General features: G+C 31.2%; 4 protein-coding genes across 13 annotated transcripts; 1 reads left to right on the top strand and 3 right to left on the bottom strand.

Moving 5' to 3' along the window:
- Positions 1-4,195: 4,195 nt before the first annotated feature.
- On the top strand, positions 4,196-5,433 carry LOC114166253 (acyl carrier protein, chloroplastic-like). The gene is made up of 4 exons (XM_028050966.1): positions 4,196-4,368; positions 4,607-4,720; positions 4,824-4,943; positions 5,051-5,433. Exons 1-4 carry the CDS (start codon positions 4,264-4,266, stop codon positions 5,174-5,176), a joined length of 465 nt encoding a protein of 154 aa, XP_027906767.1. The 5' UTR covers positions 4,196-4,263; the 3' UTR covers positions 5,177-5,433.
- LOC114166254 (dormancy-associated protein homolog 4) lies at positions 5,404-6,565 on the bottom strand. Of its 4 annotated transcripts, none has more exons than XM_028050969.1 (3): positions 6,179-6,565; positions 5,956-6,057; positions 5,404-5,839 (listed from the first exon to the last, which is right to left on the bottom strand). In XM_028050969.1, exons 1-3 carry the CDS (start codon positions 6,414-6,416, stop codon positions 5,835-5,837), a joined length of 345 nt encoding a protein of 114 aa, XP_027906770.1. In that variant the 5' UTR covers positions 6,417-6,565; the 3' UTR covers positions 5,404-5,834. The 4 variants fall into 4 exon arrangements, with proteins under 4 accessions (XP_027906770.1, XP_027906769.1, XP_027906771.1 ...); XM_028050968.1 differs by having other exon boundaries at positions 5,964-6,057; XM_028050970.1 differs by having other exon boundaries at positions 5,983-6,057.
- Positions 6,566-9,902: 3,337 nt separating this feature from the next.
- On the bottom strand, positions 9,903-13,069 carry LOC114167316 (dnaJ homolog subfamily B member 9-like). Of its 4 annotated transcripts, XM_028052373.1 has the most exons (7): positions 12,559-13,069; positions 12,365-12,458; positions 12,138-12,205; positions 11,382-11,438; positions 10,719-10,955; positions 10,436-10,510; positions 9,903-10,269 (listed from the first exon to the last, which is right to left on the bottom strand). In XM_028052373.1, exons 1-6 carry the CDS (start codon positions 12,661-12,663, stop codon positions 10,481-10,483), a joined length of 591 nt encoding a protein of 196 aa, XP_027908174.1. In that variant the 5' UTR covers positions 12,664-13,069; the 3' UTR covers positions 9,903-10,269; positions 10,436-10,480. The 4 variants fall into 4 exon arrangements, with proteins under 4 accessions (XP_027908174.1, XP_027908172.1, XP_027908171.1 ...); XM_028052371.1 differs by having other exon boundaries at positions 9,903-10,510; XM_028052370.1 differs by lacking the exon at positions 10,436-10,510 and having other exon boundaries at positions 12,559-13,058.
- A 5,129-nt stretch (positions 13,070-18,198) lies between these two features.
- LOC114165944 (probable complex I intermediate-associated protein 30) lies at positions 18,199-21,103 on the bottom strand. Of its 4 annotated transcripts, none has more exons than XM_028050583.1 (6): positions 20,982-21,103; positions 20,782-20,895; positions 20,524-20,669; positions 20,123-20,203; positions 19,905-20,003; positions 18,199-18,630 (listed from the first exon to the last, which is right to left on the bottom strand). In XM_028050583.1, the coding sequence occupies exons 1-6, from the start codon at positions 21,031-21,033 to the stop codon at positions 18,442-18,444; spliced, it is 681 nt and encodes a 226-aa protein (XP_027906384.1). In that variant the 5' UTR covers positions 21,034-21,103; the 3' UTR covers positions 18,199-18,441. The 4 variants fall into 4 exon arrangements, with proteins under 4 accessions (XP_027906384.1, XP_027906385.1, XP_027906386.1 ...); XM_028050584.1 differs by lacking the exon at positions 18,199-18,630 and adding an exon at positions 18,637-18,910; XM_028050585.1 differs by lacking the exon at positions 18,199-18,630 and adding an exon at positions 18,917-19,819.
- Positions 21,104-21,326: the final 223 nt, after the last annotated feature.

The raw sequence follows: 21,326 nt of genomic DNA, 5'->3' as shown, positions 1-21,326 counted from the left end.
AAGGGCACTTTGGGACAAAGCTTCACCGTTCATTACTTGTTTCCCAACACCAGAATCCCACAGGGATTGTGCATTAGGTTAAGCTGCATGTCAGATCTGCATCATAAAAATATCATACATATTCATATTAAATGTCTAATCATTTTATAAGCAATTAAATTTGTAGATAAATGTTGAGATTACATAAAGGAGAGATATTAAAAAAAAACTGTGTTTTACATTTTAGTATAGACAAACAAAAAAACTCACTTTTAATAAAAAGAAATAAAAGTTAATGGTTTGGAAAGAACACGCTTGCAGAGCATGTACAGAGTGTCGCAGCCAACACATTTATAACTGCTTTAAGTATTGAACCTGTGATAGTATTATTAATACTAATATGATAGGCGCTGGAACTAGTGTTATTATCAGTAGTATTATTAATATTAACTCCAAGTACCGGAATTATTATTAGTAAGAGAGGATTATCTATATTATTATATATTTTTAATTTTATCTTTTCAATATTTTTTGAATTAAAATAAATATTTTATTAATATGTCCTTAATTGAACTGTTTGTTTCAAATTTAACTATTTTTTTGAATTAATTTTTTTTAATTAAAAAATTACCTAAAAATAAGTAAAAAATTATAAAAATTATTGATAATTTTGGATTAAATATATTTTTTGTCTTTCAACTTTTAATGAAAATTAGAATTAGTTCATTATCACAATTTTATACTAAAATAATCTCAATTTTAAAAAATGTGTATATTTCATTCATTTAACAAAGTTTATTTAACATTTTATATGAATTTTTCAGTTAATATTGAGACAAAAATGTGTTAAATGATATAAACAACTAAAATGTTATTATGAAATACATTTAAAATGTTAAATAAAGTTAATAAAATTTTGTTAAGAGGGTCACGTATTTTTAAACTTAAAAAACTAAATTGGACCAAAAATTTTGAAAAGAAACTAATTCTAATTTTTATTGAAATTTAAGGGATAAAAATATATTTAATATTTAATTTTATAAGCTTTATTTATATTTATTTTTATAATTATGATTTTATTATTTTTTATCATCGTAAAAAATTATAATTAATATTAATTAAATTAAATTATTGATATTAATATTAATACCTAAAGTATTATTATTATTATTTTTTCAACATGTAACACTAATAAATATAAAATAATATGGTAGTGGATGAGAGAAATATAATTGGAAGTATATATTTTAGATTTCTAGATTTTTGGATGAATGTATGTAGACAACTTTTCATCTTTTGAAACACTCTAGACAATTAATATTTTTAGTTTGTAAGATGTTACAAATTTTGCACTGTAATTATATTAAGTGAAAGGAGTTATTTTAAAAACTTACAAACTGAAGTTAGATGTTAATTTACCGTTATCATAATTAATACATGTATTTTAAAGGTTAAAATACCTTTTTGTCCCAATTTTCGTCAAGTTTTGTTAAACAAGTCATAATTTTGGTTTTGTGTTCAAATAGATCCCAATTTTCGTCAATTATGTTCAATTGGGTCCTTTTTTGCTAACACCGTTTAAATCATTGACGGCCATGAACGGTGACTGCCACGTGTCACTTCGTGATTTTTTTGAATTATTTTTATTTTTATTTTTATTTTTTTTAATTTTTTTTAAAATTTTTTTACATTTTTTTTTAAATTTTGTTAATTTTTTTTAAATATACACGTGTCAACCTAGGAGTGTGCCACATGTCACTTCGTGGTTTTTTTGAATTTTTTAAAAAAAAATTAAATTTTTTAAATTTTTTTTTAAATGTCCACGTGTCAACCCAGTAGCGTGCCACGTGTCAACCCAGTAGCGGTCCACGTGTCAAAGTCAATGTTCTAAATTCAATTTGGTCCCCATATTTGTTATTTTTGTTCAATTAGGTCCCAATTTTTGTTAACATTAACCAATTTGGTCCCTCTCAAAATTAAAACCAAATTTAATTTGTATATTAAAATTCATATTTTTTATTAAATATCTTTATTTAATATATTAAAATTCACATCATTATAACTTTGATATAAAAATTAAATTTGGTCACATCTTCTATAGGGACCAAATTGGTTAATCTTAATAAAAATTAGGACCTAATTTAACAAAAATAACAAATATAGGGACCAAATTGAATATAGAATATTGACTTTGACACGTGACACACTATTAGATTGACACATGGTCATTTAAAAAATAATTCAAAAAAATTCAAAAAAACCACAAAGTGACACGTGGCACACTCTTGGGTTGACACGTGTACATTTAAAAAAAATTAAAAAATAAAAAAAAATTAAAAATTAAAAATAAAAATAAAAAAATTTAAAAAAATCACGAAATGACACGTGACAGTCACTGTTCATGGCTGTTAATGATTTAAACGGTGTTAACAAAAAAGGACCCAATTGAACATAATTGACGAAAATTGGGACCTATTTAAACACAAAACCAAAATTAGGACTTATTTGAAAAAACTTGACGAAAATTGGGACCAAAAAGGTATTTTAACCTATTTTAAAAATAGACAAATTAAAAATTAAGAAGAAATAAATTTAAGATAGGTCATGTTAGTATTTAACTTTGTAATAAGAGTAAAAGAAACATTACTTTACTTAATTTTTAATTGCTATGATAAAGCTTTTATGAATTACTTTGTAATGTTTTAAAAATCAATGTCATATTCATGCTATAACTTAGTTTAAAACATTACTTTGTAATGTCATATTCACTAAAACTACAACCATATTCATGTTAGTATTTTTAATTTTATAAAAAAGTTAAAAAAAATTACTTCACTTAATTTTTCATTGTTATGATAAAACTTTTGTATTATTAATTTATCCTTATTTTTTATGTTATAGTTTGAGATTATAACAATTATGTATTGAGACAGGAACAAGAGATAATATAAATACATGATGTTTTCGAGACTTCCATAACCATTTTAACTTTATATATACCACGTATTTTCTATATATCTTTTATTACGTCTATGAGCCTACTTAAAATATTAATATTTGATATTTACTTATGTGATCCACCTATTTATGAAAATGCAGAGTCAATCACTCTTATAACTTAGTTTCACTGATAGTTATTACAATTATACAAAAATTATAATAGTAGGTAATCTTACATTAATTATTTCTTTATATTTGAAAAGGGTGTTTTTTTAAATTAAATTTATATTATTTAACAAATAGTCAACTAGTTATCGATCGCAGAGGTTATTTATTGATGAGACGACTTACAATGGGTTACTTTTGAAATTTGACCAATTTACCGAAAAAGACAATGATTTTTTTATTATTAAATTTTGACAATTTTCTCAGGTATAATTTTTTTAAGTGATTTTCTATTTTTTCATTTTCAATATTTCAAAATCACTTAAAAAATAATAATTTATATTATTATAAAAAAATTATAAAAATTTAGTAATTAAAATATCATGTCCTTTTCTTAAAGTTATTACCTTATCAATCTTTTCTTAAAGTTATTACCTTATTGACCTTGCCGCGTGTTAACATTTAAATTTAGCTATATTTTTAGTTGTAGAAAATTAAAACGAATTCATTTGATAACTTAAATTGAAAAAAAAAAACATTACAGTGTTTTAACTTTGTAAATTTACAATTTTTAAACTTTAGTTAATAAAATATTTATTAAAAAAAATAATTTATTAGCATTTCTAAAGAAAAGAAAATGTCAAAGTATTTCTATCCCCTAAATAACTTCATCAAACTTGACTCTTTAATTTGGATTATTGTGGCTTTGGGATGATAAAGACCTAAAATAAAACACAATGACAAAGGTATGCATTGTCTTGTCTCATTGACTTTGTGTTCATCACAGACAAAAATTAGGATGAGCGACATGCACCATGAAACATCAATATAGGAAGTGTCTTTGTCTTTTTGTATATATTTGCATTATGCCATAGAATGGCTCATTCAATAATCAATACCTCAAATGTTAAAAAGACACATTTTCTGGTGCACTCCGCCCAATTTATGACTCCTCAGAATGATTTTTTGAATCATCGATTCTAACTCATAACCTATTAGCTGTTTGAGCTAAATCGTTATACACACACACACACACACACACATATATATATATATATATATATATATATATATATATATATATATATTATATTTTCAATGGCATCAACCATATAGTCAATAAAGTTCTTGCCTCCTAAGAGTTTTATTTTTCTGGTTGAGCACTTCCCAAAATAAGTCATGGCTTCTATTCTATCCTTTTCTTCAACTTCATTGGCTACCCTCTCCTTCAATTCTGGGGTCAGAGCAACAACCACTCACCAAATGAAGAAAGTGTCCACAATGGTATGACAGACACCATTTTCTTCATCAAAATAAGTTTGTATCTTGTACCAGTTGTTTAAGTAGCAGACGCATGGATTAACTAACTCAAAATTGTTCTAACTTAACCAGTAATCTAAAATTCAAGTCCTTAATTGTGCTAATATTCTATCAGAGGGAGAGTTTTGTTGTCTGTAGTGATACTTTTCAACTTAAACATGATTGCTTTTCATGAAATGTGTAAATTTGTTTTCTTATGCAGGGAAGCTCTGTATTCAGTGGGCTAAAACAAGTAAACAAAGTCCAGTTGAAAAAGGCAACAAAAGTTACATTTACACGCTCTGCTGGCATTAATACTACAATCTCTTGCTCTGTTGTAATAATTTCTTTCTCCCATTTTCTCATGATAAATACTTTTTCTCATAAGTCTATTGTTTTGTTATGATTCTCTTATGTGTTGTTCCATTTACTGGCTGAAGGCTCAACCAGAAACTCTGCAAATTGTGCAATGCACAATTGCGAAGCAACTTTCTATTGATGAAACCACAGTGACTCCGAAAACTAAATTTTCAGAGTTGGGTGCTGATTCTCTTGACACAGTGAGGCCTCAAATTCTAGCACTGTTTTTTCAGTTGTATATCTTACATGATAGAAGATAAACAAGTATTAATCTTACATATGTTCTGATATGCCTAAATTTAAACAGGTTGAAATCATGATGGCTTTGGAAGAAAAGTTTGACATTTCTATAGGAGAAGGTGGAGCTGAGAACATCTCCACCGTCCAAGATGCTGCTGATCTGATCGAGAAGGTGAAGACTGCTTCAACCTAAACCAAGCTGGGATCAAACCATAACTTGTCCTTTCAGATTTTGACAAAAAATTGATATAGAATGCTTAGTTTCTAAGGAAGTGTCATCCTAGCATTTACCTCTTAATTTCCTCAAATAATAATTGCTCTTTTAGTCCTTAATCATCTATTTAAGTTAATAGCTGATACATGTTCAACCTTTGGATTATGTATGTATGAAGATACGTTACTAAGCACCAGAAACATATATTTATATACAATAACTATTTTCAAGCTTCATTGAATTCACAACAGAGATATGAGAGTACAGAAGTCATATTTACACTCAAAAGAAGAAGAAAAACAAAAAAGCATATATACAAAAGCTGGTTTTCTACTCTTTCACAACCTTGGAATCCCATGAAGCATTGACTCAATCTTGAAGATAGACCCTGCAAATCACCTGAGCCATTTTATTAATAGGTAGTACTCATGTATTCATATACTTTATACCATATAATGTGTACATAATAATAGGGTGCAATGCATAATATAACATGATTCCCTTTGGAAATTGAAATAAGTGTTGCTGTATGTACAGAAAACGTAATCCCTCTCTGCCTCTGCGGGATGATATTCAAGTCAATTCAAAAGCAAAACATCTCATTTCCACTCTCAGTAGCGATCCAAAGCGCTCATAATCACCCTAAACAAAGCACAGAAACAAAAATAATAAGAAAACTTTTACACAACAAAACATGCACGTAAATGCAAAGGGGCATATCTGTAAAAGGTCGTAGATATTAAGGGCAAAACAGAAACCAGAGAACCAATCGTAAATTGTCGGACTTCTATTTGCAGCACCCTCCACCGTTGACGATTTTCTCCTCGTGAATCTCTTGACACCACCGCCCGGCGTCTCCGCTGCAATGGTTAAACGTAACATTCTTAAAAACCGGTCGATTTAATCGAAAAAAATAAAATTGAACAATTTGTGTTCGTTGGTCTCAAAGTTCAGTGCTTTATAGAGAGAGGTGTTACGAACGAGAGAAGGGGGTGCAAGGGGTGTCAGGCACAGAAGAAGGAGAGGCAGGAGAAGAGGTTGAGGTGCTTCCCAAAGCAGAGTGAGTCCGAATGATGGTGATGCTGCGGCTGATCGGAACATCCTCCGCCACCGTTGGGCCGCCGGCCGATGAGGTGTTAAACTTTCGGAGCTTGCCCAGACCCGTTTCGGGTGTGGGACCCGCCAACGTTTCGTCCCAAAGCTTGTGGAGAAAACCCATCTTTATATACTATATCTTCTTCTTTTTCTCACGAATATTGATGCTGCAACTTCAACACGGAGATCAAAGATGAAGGGAACGAAACGACAGAGAGAAAAAACAAAAAAGAAGAAACAAAGAATTTTTTTTTATATATAATTTTTCTTTTTTGTTTGATTTTGGCAAGAATGAGAGGTACTTATAATGAGAAATGGAAGGTTGGGTTAACAGGTTTAATTGATTTAATTAATTAACTAATTAGTTGATTAATTATTGACAGGTGTGTGTGTAAACTTAGCTCCGGTTAATTAGGGTTTGTTTTCAGCCATCTAATTACATAGCCGTTGCTATGTTGGCTCTGCCTAATTTTGTACATTTCAAATCATTATTATAATTGGTATTATATTATTAATCGCTTTTGTCATCCAAAATTATTGGAGGATTGTAAAGGTATTATATTAAGAAGAGTGAGTGAAGTTGCCAAATACTTTTTTTTAAAGTATTTAAAATTGGTTAATCTATTCTCATTAGAAAGAAATGAATCAAATAATTAATCATTTTGATTGTAGGTATTGATTGATTCAGATAAAATTGACTTCTATTGAAACCGAAGTGATCGTTTACTAATTACACATATACATAATAAAAAATATATATTGTAAAATTTTACTTTCTTTCAGTGTACCTTGTTTTAAGTTGTCTAAAATTTATTTCAATATTTCTTTCTTTAACTTTTAATTAATATTAAAAACATCTCAGATGTTATAAGTCAAAAGGAAAAAGCGTGCAGGGTAAAAGTAACACAGGGGTGCAGATAGAAATAGGAATCCCTTCATTTTGAATGGGTTATCGTAAGGTTTATGTGGGTTTTAGACGTCCAATGTCAGCCTTTTCTTCCTGCACCTCCATAAACTCTGGCTGCACCCCATATAATTTTAAATGACTATTTTACCTTTTATGAGGCGACTCCTGGATTGTCTGTTATGGAAATCTTCCAAAGTCAGCTTTCCAAAATTAGTAAAACATTGTTATTGGAATAGGATTTCTGGTAGAAATTTCTGAAACAAGTTTTTTCGAAACATCTGAAGTGTATTTCAAAATAAATTTTACATAAAAAAATTAAAAAATTTTTTAGAACAAGCTTTTAAAAATATGTGACACTTTTCAGAATTATTTTTCAATAAATAAGCTTTCTATAATAACAAACGTTTTAAAATGAAATTTTTGAAATAAGATTTTTTTTCCACAAAAGCATTACTTCTCTCTTATTCTTCCTTTGCTGCGGCGGCCACGTCAGCAATGATGGTGTGGTGTGGTGTGATAAATACGGTATTTCAGTTTTATTTTTCTGTTAGTATATAGTGCAATTAGTAATAATGGGAGTGCAGGAAAAGAAACCTTAACTTTTAAGCCCAATTGAACCACAGCTGCAAGTTTTTAATTTCTTAAAGATTAAAAATGCAACTCTTGAATAAACATTCAATATATTAAACAAAATATTTGCGATTTTTTGTTTTATAGTAGTTGAATATAATCCTATTAACTAATTGATATCAACCTTTTATAAATATACAATTTTTAAGAAAGTTAGTTAATAATCAAATATATCTTATAAAATTTTCAACGAAATGTAATTTTATATAATAGTCATGTAAAATATATAACAGAGGTAACTTTTGGATTTCTTGAATTTGAAAAATAAAGCAATATTACGATTTTGACTTAAAATTATTTTGAAGATGTTAAATTGTGATGTTAAATTTTGGCACACTACCTTTTTTAAAATTGTCTTAGGTGTTAAAAATTTATAAACACGGATATGCTTAATCAAATCTGAAGAGATTATTTAATGATAGATAAACATGAGAGAAGTGAATAATTAATCACACAATCACATTTTTATATCAAAACTGTATCATCAAGTGCTTAGAACCCAACTTGAACAAAAAATCATTATTATGATATCTTAGTCTGAATATGAGTGACATGTGCACACAAGTTGTAATTGAAAAGAAAGAAAAAAAAACATTTAAAGCAATGTCTTGTGAAGGGTCTATTTCTGAATGCACAAAGGGACCATGACAATATCAACCACTCTTTCTGGGTATGTGTCCGTACATATGTTTTTCTTTTGTAAGGTGCGATTGTTGGTCTTAAATCTGTGTTCCACTGCCATAACTTTTGGCCATTCTTTTGCTCTTTTCTATGAATCTATTTTACCAAAAATAGTCTTGTTTCAGATGAAACCCATAAAACTATCACCATATGAATATGATAATTATATATTCAACATTTCAATTGTTTTAGGATTAATGGAAGTTATTCTGATTCCAACCCAAATTCTTCTGGCGACCATTAGGAGATAAAAGTATTTAAACTTCGCTTGACCTTAACTCCTAAACGATGTAAGACTTGTTGGATGTACCGGAACAGAAATATAGAAAAAAAAAACACATTTAGTAACATTTTCTATTTAAAAAATTTAAATAAAGAAAAAAATCGATAAATTTATTATCTTAATTAAGGTCATTATTCAATCATGAATATTTCAATAATGACCTTCATATACTGTTGTATAAGTCAATCATAATCAATTGTTTGAATTTGTCATCAAGACATGTCTGAATTTGTCATCAAGACATGTCAAACGATATCATTCTAAAAACTTTTATTGAAAGTCTTATATCGACTAGAGATAAAACAAGTCAGATTTTGTAAAATTGAGTTATACTTTAAATCTATTTAATACTATAAATATGTAGAGAAATAAAAGAGTATTTTCTCTTAAATTAAAACTTCCCTCAAACCCTAATTGGACACATCCAGAACATTGCATTGAGTAAGAACTACCGAATAGCACTGAAGGAGAACGAGAAGACTAGAAGTTGTGGTGCCGCCATGGTTTACGCTTTTTGCTGAAACATTTGGAAACTATGCACACCCATCCATTTTCTATGTGAAGCACAAGTTACACAACTTGTGCAACAAAAGCCAACCAATTATTGTGCCTCTAAGGACCCACAAATTACACTTCAAGCAATTAAAATATTTGGCTACTTGCAAGCCATTGGGGTCCCAAAACGCTTTCAAACCCAAAAGTGAACTAGAAGTGTCTATCTGAATATCTGCTTTATTTTTTAATTGAAAATTTAATTGTGGGGTCTCTCTCCACGTGCTGTAGGACCAATCCATTTATAGAATTAATGTCCACCACCTCCCATTTTTCTTTGCTTCAATTCATCTTTTCATTAGTTCCACATGTTTTCATGATGTGATCAAAATATCTTTAGAATGCTGCATTTTCATTCCACTTCTGTGAATTGGACAATTGGTCAAATATCACAGTGAACAAGTTTCTGTTCTGTTGTGTTACCCTCCTTATCCTTTCTTTCCCTTGTCTACTTTATGCTACACAAGAAGAATATCCCTTTCAAATCATCATGAACTGTGTCTCATTACTGAAACAAATGCTTTTGAACTAGATATCTGAAAATGAAACAGTGGCAATCTGCAGAAATGAGGAAGCTTAAATGATTCCTCAACTGATTTCAATTTAAATTACTAGCATAAGTGTACAATGGCAAGAGATTGAAGGTGCCACTCTACCATAGTCTTTGTATGGCATGGCAGGAACTCACAATGGCCTTGAACTAGAACTAGAACTAGAACTAACTCTGTATAAACTATGCTCTTCCCCCATAAATTTTGAATTCTAAAACTTCATTACTCTGCAAATTCCTTGGTAGCTATCAGATTAAACATGCCATGTTCATAGGACATTTTTTCCTTTCTGCCATTTCTAAATCTCTTGCTACCTCCTCCTTCTGGAATTCCCTCCTTTTCCTCCTCTATATCTTGGTGTAGGTTCACCTGTCTTCACACCAGGATCAAGAAAATACAATGTCAGTTTAAGTCTCATCATAGTGCATGAGAGATATTATGCCATGTAATGTATGATGCAGCACATGAATTGGAACTTTCACAATTACCAACCAAAAACCTGAGATAAATTAAGCAGAAAACTAGAGGGAATCACTTACCATCTTCACATACCTCACACATACTTCATTGTTTTGTGTCCTCACTCATTGGTAATGATAGTTTACATGACCGACCTTGTGGACACGAACAACATAAAAGACACCTCTGATTAAAAGACTCAATGAAAGATTCATCTTGAATAAACTATCTTTTTCCTTAACCAATACTCCAAACAGATCATGCAAATTCTTGTTGAGTCTAAAACTTCATTTTTCATATGTATGCCATGGATGATATATGATGTATCAAATGAAAAATATGAAAAATGCAGTATATACTAACCCCAAAACAGAAATTCTGGTAACTGGTGTCAAAGACAGAGGAATCCTCTGGCTTCCCAAATTTCATCTCAGTGGAATTGCGTTTATTTGAACTAGAACTTTCACTGTAAGTCATGTAAGATGATGAATTAGAGCAATTGGCAGAAGAAAGAGAAGGGCTTCCATCCAATCCTATATCAGCTTGAAACATGTCTTCAAACAACTGTTGCAACTCCTCAAAACTCTCCTCTCCATTTTCCTGTTATTTCACATATAAATTCATCAATTTGTCTTGCCCAAATAAGCTTCTAGCACCAGCCTTTACATGCTTTCAATTTTTTTCAAACTTTTACTAATGAAAAACATGTTATTGGGAACTTTGATGATTCTAATTTAGCCAAACTTGCTGTTTTGGTATGCAGCAGCAAGAAACTTCAATAATAGCCTTCTGATTTTCATAGCATTTGGTTAGGTCTCAAGTCCAAAAAGGAGAAAAAAGGTGGCTTGGTCCATTCATGACAATAGAAAAACTATAAACTACATAGTATTTGACAAAAACAAACACTATGTGTATATGTCTAGCTTTATCCACCAAACAAAAAAATATATATATATAAAACAAACAACATTGAAACAGCATAGCTTTCTGACCCAACACCCCACTAACTAGATGATGATGACTCACATTTGATTTGGTCTGACTCATCATTGTTAACATTTCGTCCAAAAAGTCCCCCATACCCTGCAAAAGGAAATTCATTGTTTGATGAGCTCAACAAAATTATCGGATCACGAACAAGATTCAGTCCCCTCCACCAAAACCAAACTCGATTCGATGAATTATTCCCCTCTCTCACTGAATTCTATAACCAACATGCCCATGTGATCTGTCACACACAAATTGACTTGTAACAAAGCTTGTGCCTTTGTTTGTGACAATCCCAATGAATAATAATACATCTTATTACTCCCAAAGAAGATGCCCCTTTTATCAGGAAAACAAAAAACATGGACGGTGCAAAAAACAGAAACGTGACAAGACTGCAGCACAACAATAACACTCATGCATCCACACAATCTAATCACCACCGTTCAGTGAAAAATCACACCCTTCAAATCTCATGCATATTATCTTCACTCACCTATTAACAATTCAATAGTGTATGATGATTGAATCTCAAATCTACACTGTTTACTCTCCTTCCTTATTTTGATTTGGAAACCCTCATTGACAATATAAATGCATGGAAAAACAAGATTTACCCTTAAACACAGAGAGTGACAAAATTGAAAAAAGATAGAATAGAACCAAATTGGTTACTTTGAAAAAAAGAGGGTCAAACTGAGATTGCTTCTATTCGAGGCAATGAAACATAGGGATGGGCAGAACTTAGGGCATGGTTACTGTAGAAGATGGCATGAGATGAGGTGGGTGACTTACGTTTTCGTCGTCATCACTATCGTAGACACCAACGTCGTACATTAGCCTTTTGTTGGCGTCAGATAAAACTGTCGCAGAGGAAAAACACCATTTACACCAAATGAACAGCAAAGGAATGAAATTTCAAACAAGAGCAAAAATTCCAACTTTTCTTCAATTTTGAGGAGAAAATGAACAAGTCAATCATGGGTCAACGTTCAATCGTGGAAACATGTAGAGGGCATTACCAGAATAGGCTTCCCCAATTTCCTGGAATTTCTTCTTAGCTTGTTCCACTAACTCTGAATTCCCAGATGCTGAACAACGATCCGGGTGCCATTTCTATCCCATCAAAAAAAAACAAAACATCATTCACAACGGCTAATATTTAAGAAACATGGTTCAGAGGAGAGAAAAAGAATCATTTGGGTTGAATTCAAACCTTTGCAAGTTTCTTATATGCATTCTTTAGCTCCAATTCAGTGCACTCCTTGTTCAACCCCAAGATCGTATAGAAGTCATTGCTTTTGTTTCCTTCATTAGCCATTGCTATTCCCACCACCACCACCACCAACAAATCAAACAAACCAAAAGAAAACTCTCCACAGAACCAATCAATTATGAAACCAAGGTTTCTTGTCGACGAATTGAACTAACACACGAACTCCGTACAACCATAACATTAAAAAAGAGACACCAAAATCACACACAATAACAGCAATATTAATACTACTGTTAAGCAAATGGTATAAATAATATAAATATAATATAAATATATTATTAAACTTTGATGGCAAGTTGGGTTTGGTGCTCTACATGTTTGTGAATAGGGACACGGAACTCAGCAGCACTTGCTTTTGATTCCGTGGAGTGAAAGGTGAAGAGCAAAAGAGGATCTCATGAACACTCCAGAACCTCGAACCCGCCTTGCACCTTATATAGTTTTTTTTTGTTTTTTTTCATTTCATTTTCTTACTCTTTAAAGAAAAATTTAAAGTATGATAAAATCCCCTTTTAGTTATATCTAGTTTCGCCAACTCTTTATAAAAAATGTTGAAAATTCAACAACTTTGATCAAGCGTATACATAAATTATTCAACTTTTTTTAAAAAGATGCATAAAAATGAAAACTTTTATTTAATAAAATGGACCTAAGTAAACAAATAATAATAATAATTGATAAAAAGCAAGGTAGTTGGTTTTGACTATGGTATGAGAGGATTGAGGGTGGCAGTAATGTAGGGCTGAGATTCTGTGGTGGCTTAGATATTTCATGGGAGGGTGTGTCCAGAAGGTTCTTTCTCTGTGAATGTGTGAAAGTCCTTTTCTTGATGAGTTTGTGAATTTTAAGAGGAGAGAGAGAGAGAGAGAGAAGAAAGTTGGATCTAAGTGTGGGTCCCACTGGCTTATCAGAAGTTTAACAGCTTGGAGAATTGATTGGTTTGTCACTGTCTTAGAGCACACAAAGAGAAAAAAGGTTAAGAACTGAACACACTTTTCGAAAACAGGTTATGTTTGTGCAAAATAGATACTTCATTACAGACCAATATTATTATGAACCTATAATTTTAAAGATCAACTTCACACTCTAAATCAAGAATAGTTTCCCACGTTCAGATACTTAATGGTCACGATCCAAAAATATATACTATTTGAATTTTGACAAAAAGAAAAGAAAAAAAAAAGTGACACTATGGAATTTTGGAAGATGAGGCCAATAATAAGCACCCAAAGTAGGGACATCATGGAATGTCGTCAGCATTCGTTGTAGGTTTGCATGCAAGGTGAAAACAACAGAATACTACCTTTGCTGTGTAATTTTCTCACCAAATTTAATGCTCTTTATTTAACTAACCCACCATGTTCCATTTTGGTAAGCTTATCATGATAATTAGTTGCAGCAAGCCACTGTTCATGTAGAAAACACAGTTATATGTATATGAGAAGAGAATGATATTTTGAAGTTTTGGAACTATTGTTTCATCTCATGTGATGTAATGAAGTAGACATGATGTATGATCCCGTGGGACCAGAAAGTGTTGAACCACAAAGAGTTATGGCAGTGACAAAGACAAATATAGTCCTCTGATATATGTGTATGTATATATATATATATATATATATATATATATATATATATATATATATATATCTATAGGGTGGTGGTGGTGGTCCCCGATGGCCATGTAGGAGTAGAAGTTCCTCGAAATCACGTGCCAGAACGTGACACAATACCACACAATGTATGATTCTACACAAGATACGACCATCTTCAATTCTTCATCACACGCATGCATTTAAAAGACAAGGTCTTGCAAGTAGAAGGTAAAGGTTGATATGTGAGGATCGTGGATCAATCGTGGCCTTAGCTTGCTTGAACACTCTAGTACCTGCACAATATGCTGATGGTAACCCTTTTTTTTTACCATTTTCAGTACTTGTTCATCTTTATTTTTAATGTGAAATTCATTATTATGTCACTGTTGTTTGAGGATATTTAGAATGTTAGGAAAAGCAATGTATTTGTTGTCCGCACGCATGATATCACAAACTTTTAGAGTGTTATTAGGATATCAAATGTTTTCTTCTATTTTTTCAATTTCAATTATACTATTTTTCCAAATTATTGTATATAGATGAAACCAGTTTGTAGACTAAACTAGAATTTGCGATTTGAAAAAAATAAAATAAAATTTGATAGCAGATAATTGAAGTGGGCAACAAACATTTTTGTCCACACGATTCTTTACAGTAAAGAGCTCTATTTGGTGATCATTATTCAGTCAAAATTATTAGGTTACACCGTTATTCATGAGATGTAAATTTTAAAACAATGGAAAATAACACAATTAGAAGAGTTAACACTAAGAATTTATGTAAGAAAAAACAGTAAAAATTTAATATTTTTGACATGTTTTTCTTGTATATAAAACGACCCCCTCCCTAATTTTATTATTTTCTTATGTAAATTTATTTCTTAACTCTTCTTGTCTAAGTTGTAAGGTAATGTACTACAGTTTATATTTTATTAAAAAAAACATTCAATTCCTGTTTACTCTTTTTGTATTTTGAAAAAGCCCCCTTTATTTATTTATTTAAATAAACGACCGATTTAAGTTCTAAAGCTTTATCTCACCGTCATATTAGTTCTTCAAGCTTTAGAAAAAAGGAGAGTCTCTAAGCTTTTTCTAGGGTTTCCTATGAACTTCCTAAAAGTACCATTTTGTTCTTCTTCATTTTAGTCCATTCTTTCAGAACTAAAGTGATAATAACAACATGTTTAGAAACAAAATGATAAAAAGAAGTCAATTTCATATATTTCAATAACATATTTAAAAATTTAAAAATCCATTTTAGTTTTTCTTAATTCTAAAAACTGATGTTACAACAAAAGTACCATTCTTGTAGACTAAACTGTTCATTCATGTGGAAAAAAATTAAATATGAATTCAAATTTCACATTAAATTAAAGATACAAAAGTTCAATAAAATATAAAGAAGATCCATCAATTTAATATATTTTTTTTTCTAAAAATAGGACATCACATTTAGGAGGAAAAGAAAAACCATATCCTTTCTTTGCTGGTGTTGTTGGAAGGCAATTGTCCACGACTTCAAAAAAATTCCCATCTCATCATCTTAATCACCAAAAAGTTTGTGGGGCACTCTGTTTTGTTCTATATTTTTAAAACTATTTTATTTCTGCTGGCTAAACTTGACTAGTAACTCAACAAACAAGGCTCATGGCATTGACTTCTTTTGGCAATTTGCAACTAGTTTTTCACAACTTGCACATTCAGAGAGACATCAATTTCCAGTTCAATGCAGCCAAAATACATCCCTTTTTGCTAAGTTATTACTTATGTGGCCCCATAGACTCTAATCACACTCCAATTTTAGTAACAATAATGCAAAGAAAGGAAAAAAGAGAACAACAACACAGAATATAGCAAGTTGCTGCAGCAAGAATAGTACTTTAACTGTCAAGTGGCTTTACTGTGACAGAAGGACATTTTATTATTATAAGAATCAATTCACTAAGTCCCTTTCAATTGCAAAGTTCAAATCCAGACACAACTTGCTCCTAGTTTTGCTTTTGATTACAGCAATGCAACAAGTGGTGTTGGCTGGTTTTTCCTTTTATGTACAAAGAGAGAAGGGTTGATCCTATGTTACAGATATTGTTGCTTCACTGAATAACTTTATTTGAAAATTCATCACTGCATTAAGAAAAGTATCATATAGTGAGTTTATCTATAAAATCACACATTGATTTGAAATTGTTTATTACTTTATTGATATACATTAAGGTTTATTGCATACAAAACACCAAACATCAATCATATTGTTTGAATTTTACAAATAAATATTTATAATTTAAGGATTAAATCAGTAAAACTTATATTTGTATAAAATTAGTAAGTGGCACATCAATATTGACTATTCTTTCTTTTTTTCACAGGTATCTTTCTTTAAAGGTAATCATCATGTTCATGCCAAGATTAAACAATAAACTTCAACACTTCTCTCTTGAAAGATTCAAGATTAGTTCTTCCTTCATGCAATGGGACAAATTTTTATCAAGATGAAATCTATCATGTGTTACTGATATTATGATAACAATTATATTTGAATATATATGACTGCATGCAAAGCATACAATTCAACAAAAATATTTACATAGGCACTGTCCTGCCATAGAAACCTAATTTATTACTAGTATTTTACTCACTGTAATGCATAGAACACATAGTTAAGAAGATATCTTTCAAATGCTTTAGTTTTTAAAAAAAAAAATCTATAAATAATCTTGTAGAAAACTAATACCAGAAAGTATTCACATGAAAGATATTCATTCTAATTAATTCATATACATGAGTAAGTAAATAAGTTAACTGAGGTATACTAAAAATATTTGTATCCAAGGACTACATTTAACATAATAAGATCAAACAGTATCAACCTTGTAATTTCCAAGTTTATCTTATTAAGATCTTCAGTCACTGTGACTGATAAGATAAGATATTTTCTGCTGAAAAAAGCAGCAGATAAGTCATAAAAGATATCTATATCCCACTGGTTCATCAACTGTTTAACTTAAACTTTAGTCAAGATAACGAGGAGTGGGTAGTGCCATATACTTCAAATGGAAAATAGAAGTCTTCTGGCCCAATTATAGATTCCATAATAAATCAAAGTAAAACTATGATATTTTCTTTATCTTGACATTAGTCAAAAGATCTATTATCTTGGTTAACGACTGATCTTTGTTGAAATACCAAGTTCATCACATTTAATGCAATCTTTAATTCCAGTAACATTCTTTTCATTCTTATCCAGTTCCATTCATGTTAATGATAAAAAGTCAATTAAGTTTCATTCAAAGCAATGTGTCATGAATACATCCTTCTCTTCAAAACATCCTCAGTTATCTATTTTCAGCTTAAATTTATAACAAAACACAGAAATTTAAAATTGAGACTTGGCCCATTGTTTTAAAGACAAGCATAATTCATATTAGTGAAATGATTTTGAGTTAATAAACAGCCGAAATTTGCTTTTCCATTGAAAGCGTGATAATTGATTTTTAACTACAAAATGAAGAATTATCCTTTACTATGTTTTTGTACTGTGTCCTCAAAATACATTGATAGATACTTATATCGATATTTTAAAATATATTAAAAAGATTTGTAAAATACTAACATCAATGTATTTTGAAGACGTAACAGATGACAATACCAAAATAAACAATTGACTCAATATATAGTTCATGAAACTTGCATTATTTTGATTTAGAATGATTTTCAGTCAATAGATAAGGAAATTATTGCAAAGAGTGCACTAGGTGCTAGCATTTCATATTTAGAAGCCCTTTCTTAGCAGAAGGCATCGGTTAGTTGGGCAAACTATAGTAAGCTACTAAATATCCTATAGCATAAGAAGATTATAATTGCAGGAATCAACTTTAATTTGTGTATGGGTAAAACACTAGCTTATAATTCATTGCACATTTCTATCAAATTCATTCACCACGTTTAATTGATGACCGACAATCCAATTATGTCAGCATTATTTTAAAGGTGAGAACAAGTCTTGATTCTTCTGCTATGAACATGATGAAAACAATGAATTTTGTTCTTTGAAAGTGCTTACATTATTGGACCTACTATAGCACTCAATAATACAGTCTTTGTATCGGTACTATAATAACTACCAAATATATTTTTCCATTAGGAGCCATGAAATGATACATTATTATTACAAAAAAGGGCACCCTAAAAGAAGAGGAAAATTCTTGATTTTTATATGTAAACTATTCACTTCATTCTGTCCTCAAGGCTTTGATCCAATCAAGTTCAACTCTGAAATCACCTGGTCCAGATCTAGCACCTGGGACACCACCCTCAGCATTGACAGACAAAGACATGCCCAAAATACGCGATGGATTCATTTCCAATTCTGCATCTATAACATTCCCTCTCCAAGTAGGTAAATAACGAGCTAGAGGAATCTGGGAAATAAATGAATTTAATATGCATGTGATACACATCACTTGTGTTGATATCGAAAATCAACAAGGTACAAACAACACAAACGCACTCTTATGTCAATAGGCAATGCCCACTACTTAGATTACACGATGTCATTGGACTTGGATAAAGAGTATGAGTGATCCGTGCTTAGTATATTGACAAATTTCATGTGGGATGCAGAGGATCCACACAACCCTCCTTTATTGGGGCATGAGACTGATTATGAAGCCATAGACAGAGATTAACCATGTACAAAACCTAGCAAAATTATATCATATGTTGACATATTGTCCACTGAACTTCAAATAATAAGATCGGTGCACATCAAGACCTACTTTGCTCGCTAACAAATAACAATGTTGATATTTGATACTTTTATGCATAGCAACCATGACAGTTGATTGTAACATGACATGAGTTGTTCCAAAATGAACAGCACATAAATTATAATGTTAAGCATAAGATCCACAGAAACAATCAACATTTCTTATGCACAAAAGCTCCTTCCTGAAAACTACAAATATGATACCATTAGAAAATTGTATAGAAAATTTTGAAAATCACAAGACATGAATAAAAATCCATAGTTTATCTAATTATTGTGATACTGACATCTTTATTGGTATTGAGTTTAAAAAAGAATAGAAAAGAAAAAAAAAAGTTGTGATTACATTTTAAAGTTGAAATCCTGTGAACTGTCCAACATTTATACGAGTCTGATACGGTTATGACACAAACAACTATTATTTTGAAGTGGTTACACTTCCTTGGCAGCCTCCTGTAACGTATCAGAAGCTTTCCAAATCACAAATTCTATGATCCAGTGTTAATGCTCCAGAGATTTATAATCAAAGCAAATAAATAGTGTACTGTTATGCTTTGATACCAGGAATAGTCTTCCTAATCACACCTAGACCCTTTATAAACATTGCAGTAGTAAGGCTTCTAAGGAAGTAGATGGAATATACAAAAGCAATGTGCTGATGTCCAAAATCTTTCGTTGCATCTGATTTGAGTTGTCCAAGTCCTTATTTTCCAAAAGATAAACCTATCATTTTCACCACTAATTTGGCACAACTAGTAAAATAGTGTATGGAAGGAGAAATGGTCATAAGTTGTAAGCAACAGAATACACACCACTCAACGATATTTATTTGAGTAGACGTCCTACAAGAGCGAAGGCTTTAACAACACAGTGAAAGCCTGGTTAATCATAAGTATGTTGTAACAGTGAGAAGCAAATAGAACTTACCTTTGTAATGTACCAGTTGCCTTCAGGCACATAAACAAAAGCTTGCCATGAATTATCTTCCATCTGTCCAGGTGAATTGACCCAATTCTCCGTGTAGATCTGCACGAAAATCATCAGAGGCAGAACACTCAGAACATCACTCCAGAAATGAAATTCTTAAACCCTCAACCTCTAGACTTCCTAGCATAACATAATTGGCAACGAAAAAGTGCACTCACAGTAGATATATAACATCTTCCATCTCCTTTAAGTTTCATAGCAATAGTATCATATGAATCCAAATCAATAAAGCCATCAAACTGCAGACACAAAGAATTGTGTAAGACTAACATATTTAATTAGAATTTCTCTTCTGCACACTGTCAGCGTGAAGATTTTTCCACTAATCAACTAATCAGAAATACTCTTAGATACGATTTTTAAAATAGTTAGTACAAAACTGAACAACCTTATTACACTTCAAAGATGATAATCTCTATGATTGAATGGTTGGCAAAAACCCTTTACAAGTAACATTGTTAGTGCATTCTAATTAATTTTTTTCGTAAAGAAAAAACAAAAAATAAGCACCAATAATCACATTAATAAATCCAATATGGTTGTTTTTGAAGAAATCAACCTTTTTAGAGCGCATTCCACAGAAGCCACCCCGAGTGATGTTCCATTTAGAGCCCTCAGTGACATCCAGAGAGAGGTTCCCGGAGAAGATTCCAGAAGTTACTCCATTCTCCGACTCAGTTATCTGCAGAGACGCAGAGGACAAACCTGGGTAACAAAAACATTTAAAACCCCAAAAACTGAAACGATGAAAGAACAAAAAAAAAATGCAAACTTCACAAGAATCAATGAAGTAGTGGCACGAAACGAGGCACCCCACCTCCAAATTCGGAATCAGAATACAAATGCCACTTGCTCAACTCTTTCTTGGAATTGAAGCTGAAGATGGGTCTCTCCGGTGGTGGCATCAAATCATCGAGATTACCGGATAAAGCTTTTGTTCCAATGCAGAAAAAGAGTTAGAGAGAGCAAATATTTTGAGTGAAAGAGAACGAATTGAAGATTGAGAAGAAAAAGAACCTCTCTTGGTTGCATCAACCGAAGCTTGTATCAGTCTTCGCAATCTCGACATCTCTCCCTCTGTTTGTCACTGCCGCCACCACCAACAGTGGCGATAGCTCCAACCACCAGGCTTATCAGTAAATGGGCCTTCTTTTTTGGGCTTCTTCGTCTTTAGGCCCATTTTTACGGCCTAAAATCGGGTCTTTCTTCCTGCACCTACAAAATTTCTTTTACACCTCCAAACTTTCTTTAAATTCTCAAAAAACCCTTTGACCATTTAAAGAAATCCGCAGACATCACACCCCAAAATTATATCGATTTCCGGAAGTCAAAATATATGACTTTCGAAAGTGAAAATATATC

Source organism: Vigna unguiculata, chromosome 10 (genome assembly GCF_004118075.2).
Source record: "Vigna unguiculata cultivar IT97K-499-35 chromosome 10, ASM411807v1, whole genome shotgun sequence".
In the NCBI taxonomy this organism is placed as follows: Eukaryota; Viridiplantae; Streptophyta; class Magnoliopsida; order Fabales; family Fabaceae; genus Vigna; species Vigna unguiculata.
Note: the sequence above shows the minus strand (reverse complement) of the source record. Positions and strands in the feature narration are given on the sequence as shown.

Excerpts from the sequence above, each read along its gene's own strand:
- LOC114166254 (XM_028050967.1), bottom strand. The coding sequence starts at position 6,416 with ATGGGTTTTCTCCACAAGCTTTGGGACGAAACGTTGGCGGGTCCCACA. Across the intron at positions 6,058-6,178 it reads CCCTTGCACCCCCTTCTCTC|CGGAGACGCCGGGCGGTGGT; the intron begins GTTCGTAACACC and ends TAACCATTGCAG.
- LOC114166253 (XM_028050966.1), top strand. The coding sequence starts at position 4,264 with ATGGCTTCTATTCTATCCTTTTCTTCAACTTCATTGGCTACCCTCTCC. Across the intron at positions 4,721-4,823 it reads CTACAATCTCTTGCTCTGTT|GCTCAACCAGAAACTCTGCA; the intron begins GTAATAATTTCT and ends TACTGGCTGAAG. Across the intron at positions 4,944-5,050 it reads GTGCTGATTCTCTTGACACA|GTTGAAATCATGATGGCTTT; the intron begins GTGAGGCCTCAA and ends AAATTTAAACAG.
- LOC114167316 (XM_028052370.1), bottom strand. The coding sequence starts at position 12,663 with ATGGCTAATGAAGGAAACAAAAGCAATGACTTCTATACGATCTTGGGG. Across the intron at positions 12,459-12,558 it reads CATATAAGAAACTTGCAAAG|AAATGGCACCCGGATCGTTG; the intron begins GTTTGAATTCAA and ends TTGATGGGATAG. Across the intron at positions 12,206-12,364 it reads AATTGGGGAAGCCTATTCTG|TTTTATCTGACGCCAACAAA; the intron begins GTAATGCCCTCT and ends CCTCTGCGACAG.
- LOC114165944 (XM_028050583.1), bottom strand. The coding sequence starts at position 21,033 with ATGTCGAGATTGCGAAGACTGATACAAGCTTCGGTTGATGCAACCAAG. Across the intron at positions 20,670-20,781 it reads TTCTGATTCCGAATTTGGAG|GTTTGTCCTCTGCGTCTCTG; the intron begins GTGGGGTGCCTC and ends TTTGTTACCCAG. Across the intron at positions 20,204-20,523 it reads GTGGAATGCGCTCTAAAAAG|TTTGATGGCTTTATTGATTT; the intron begins GTTGATTTCTTC and ends TTGTGTCTGCAG.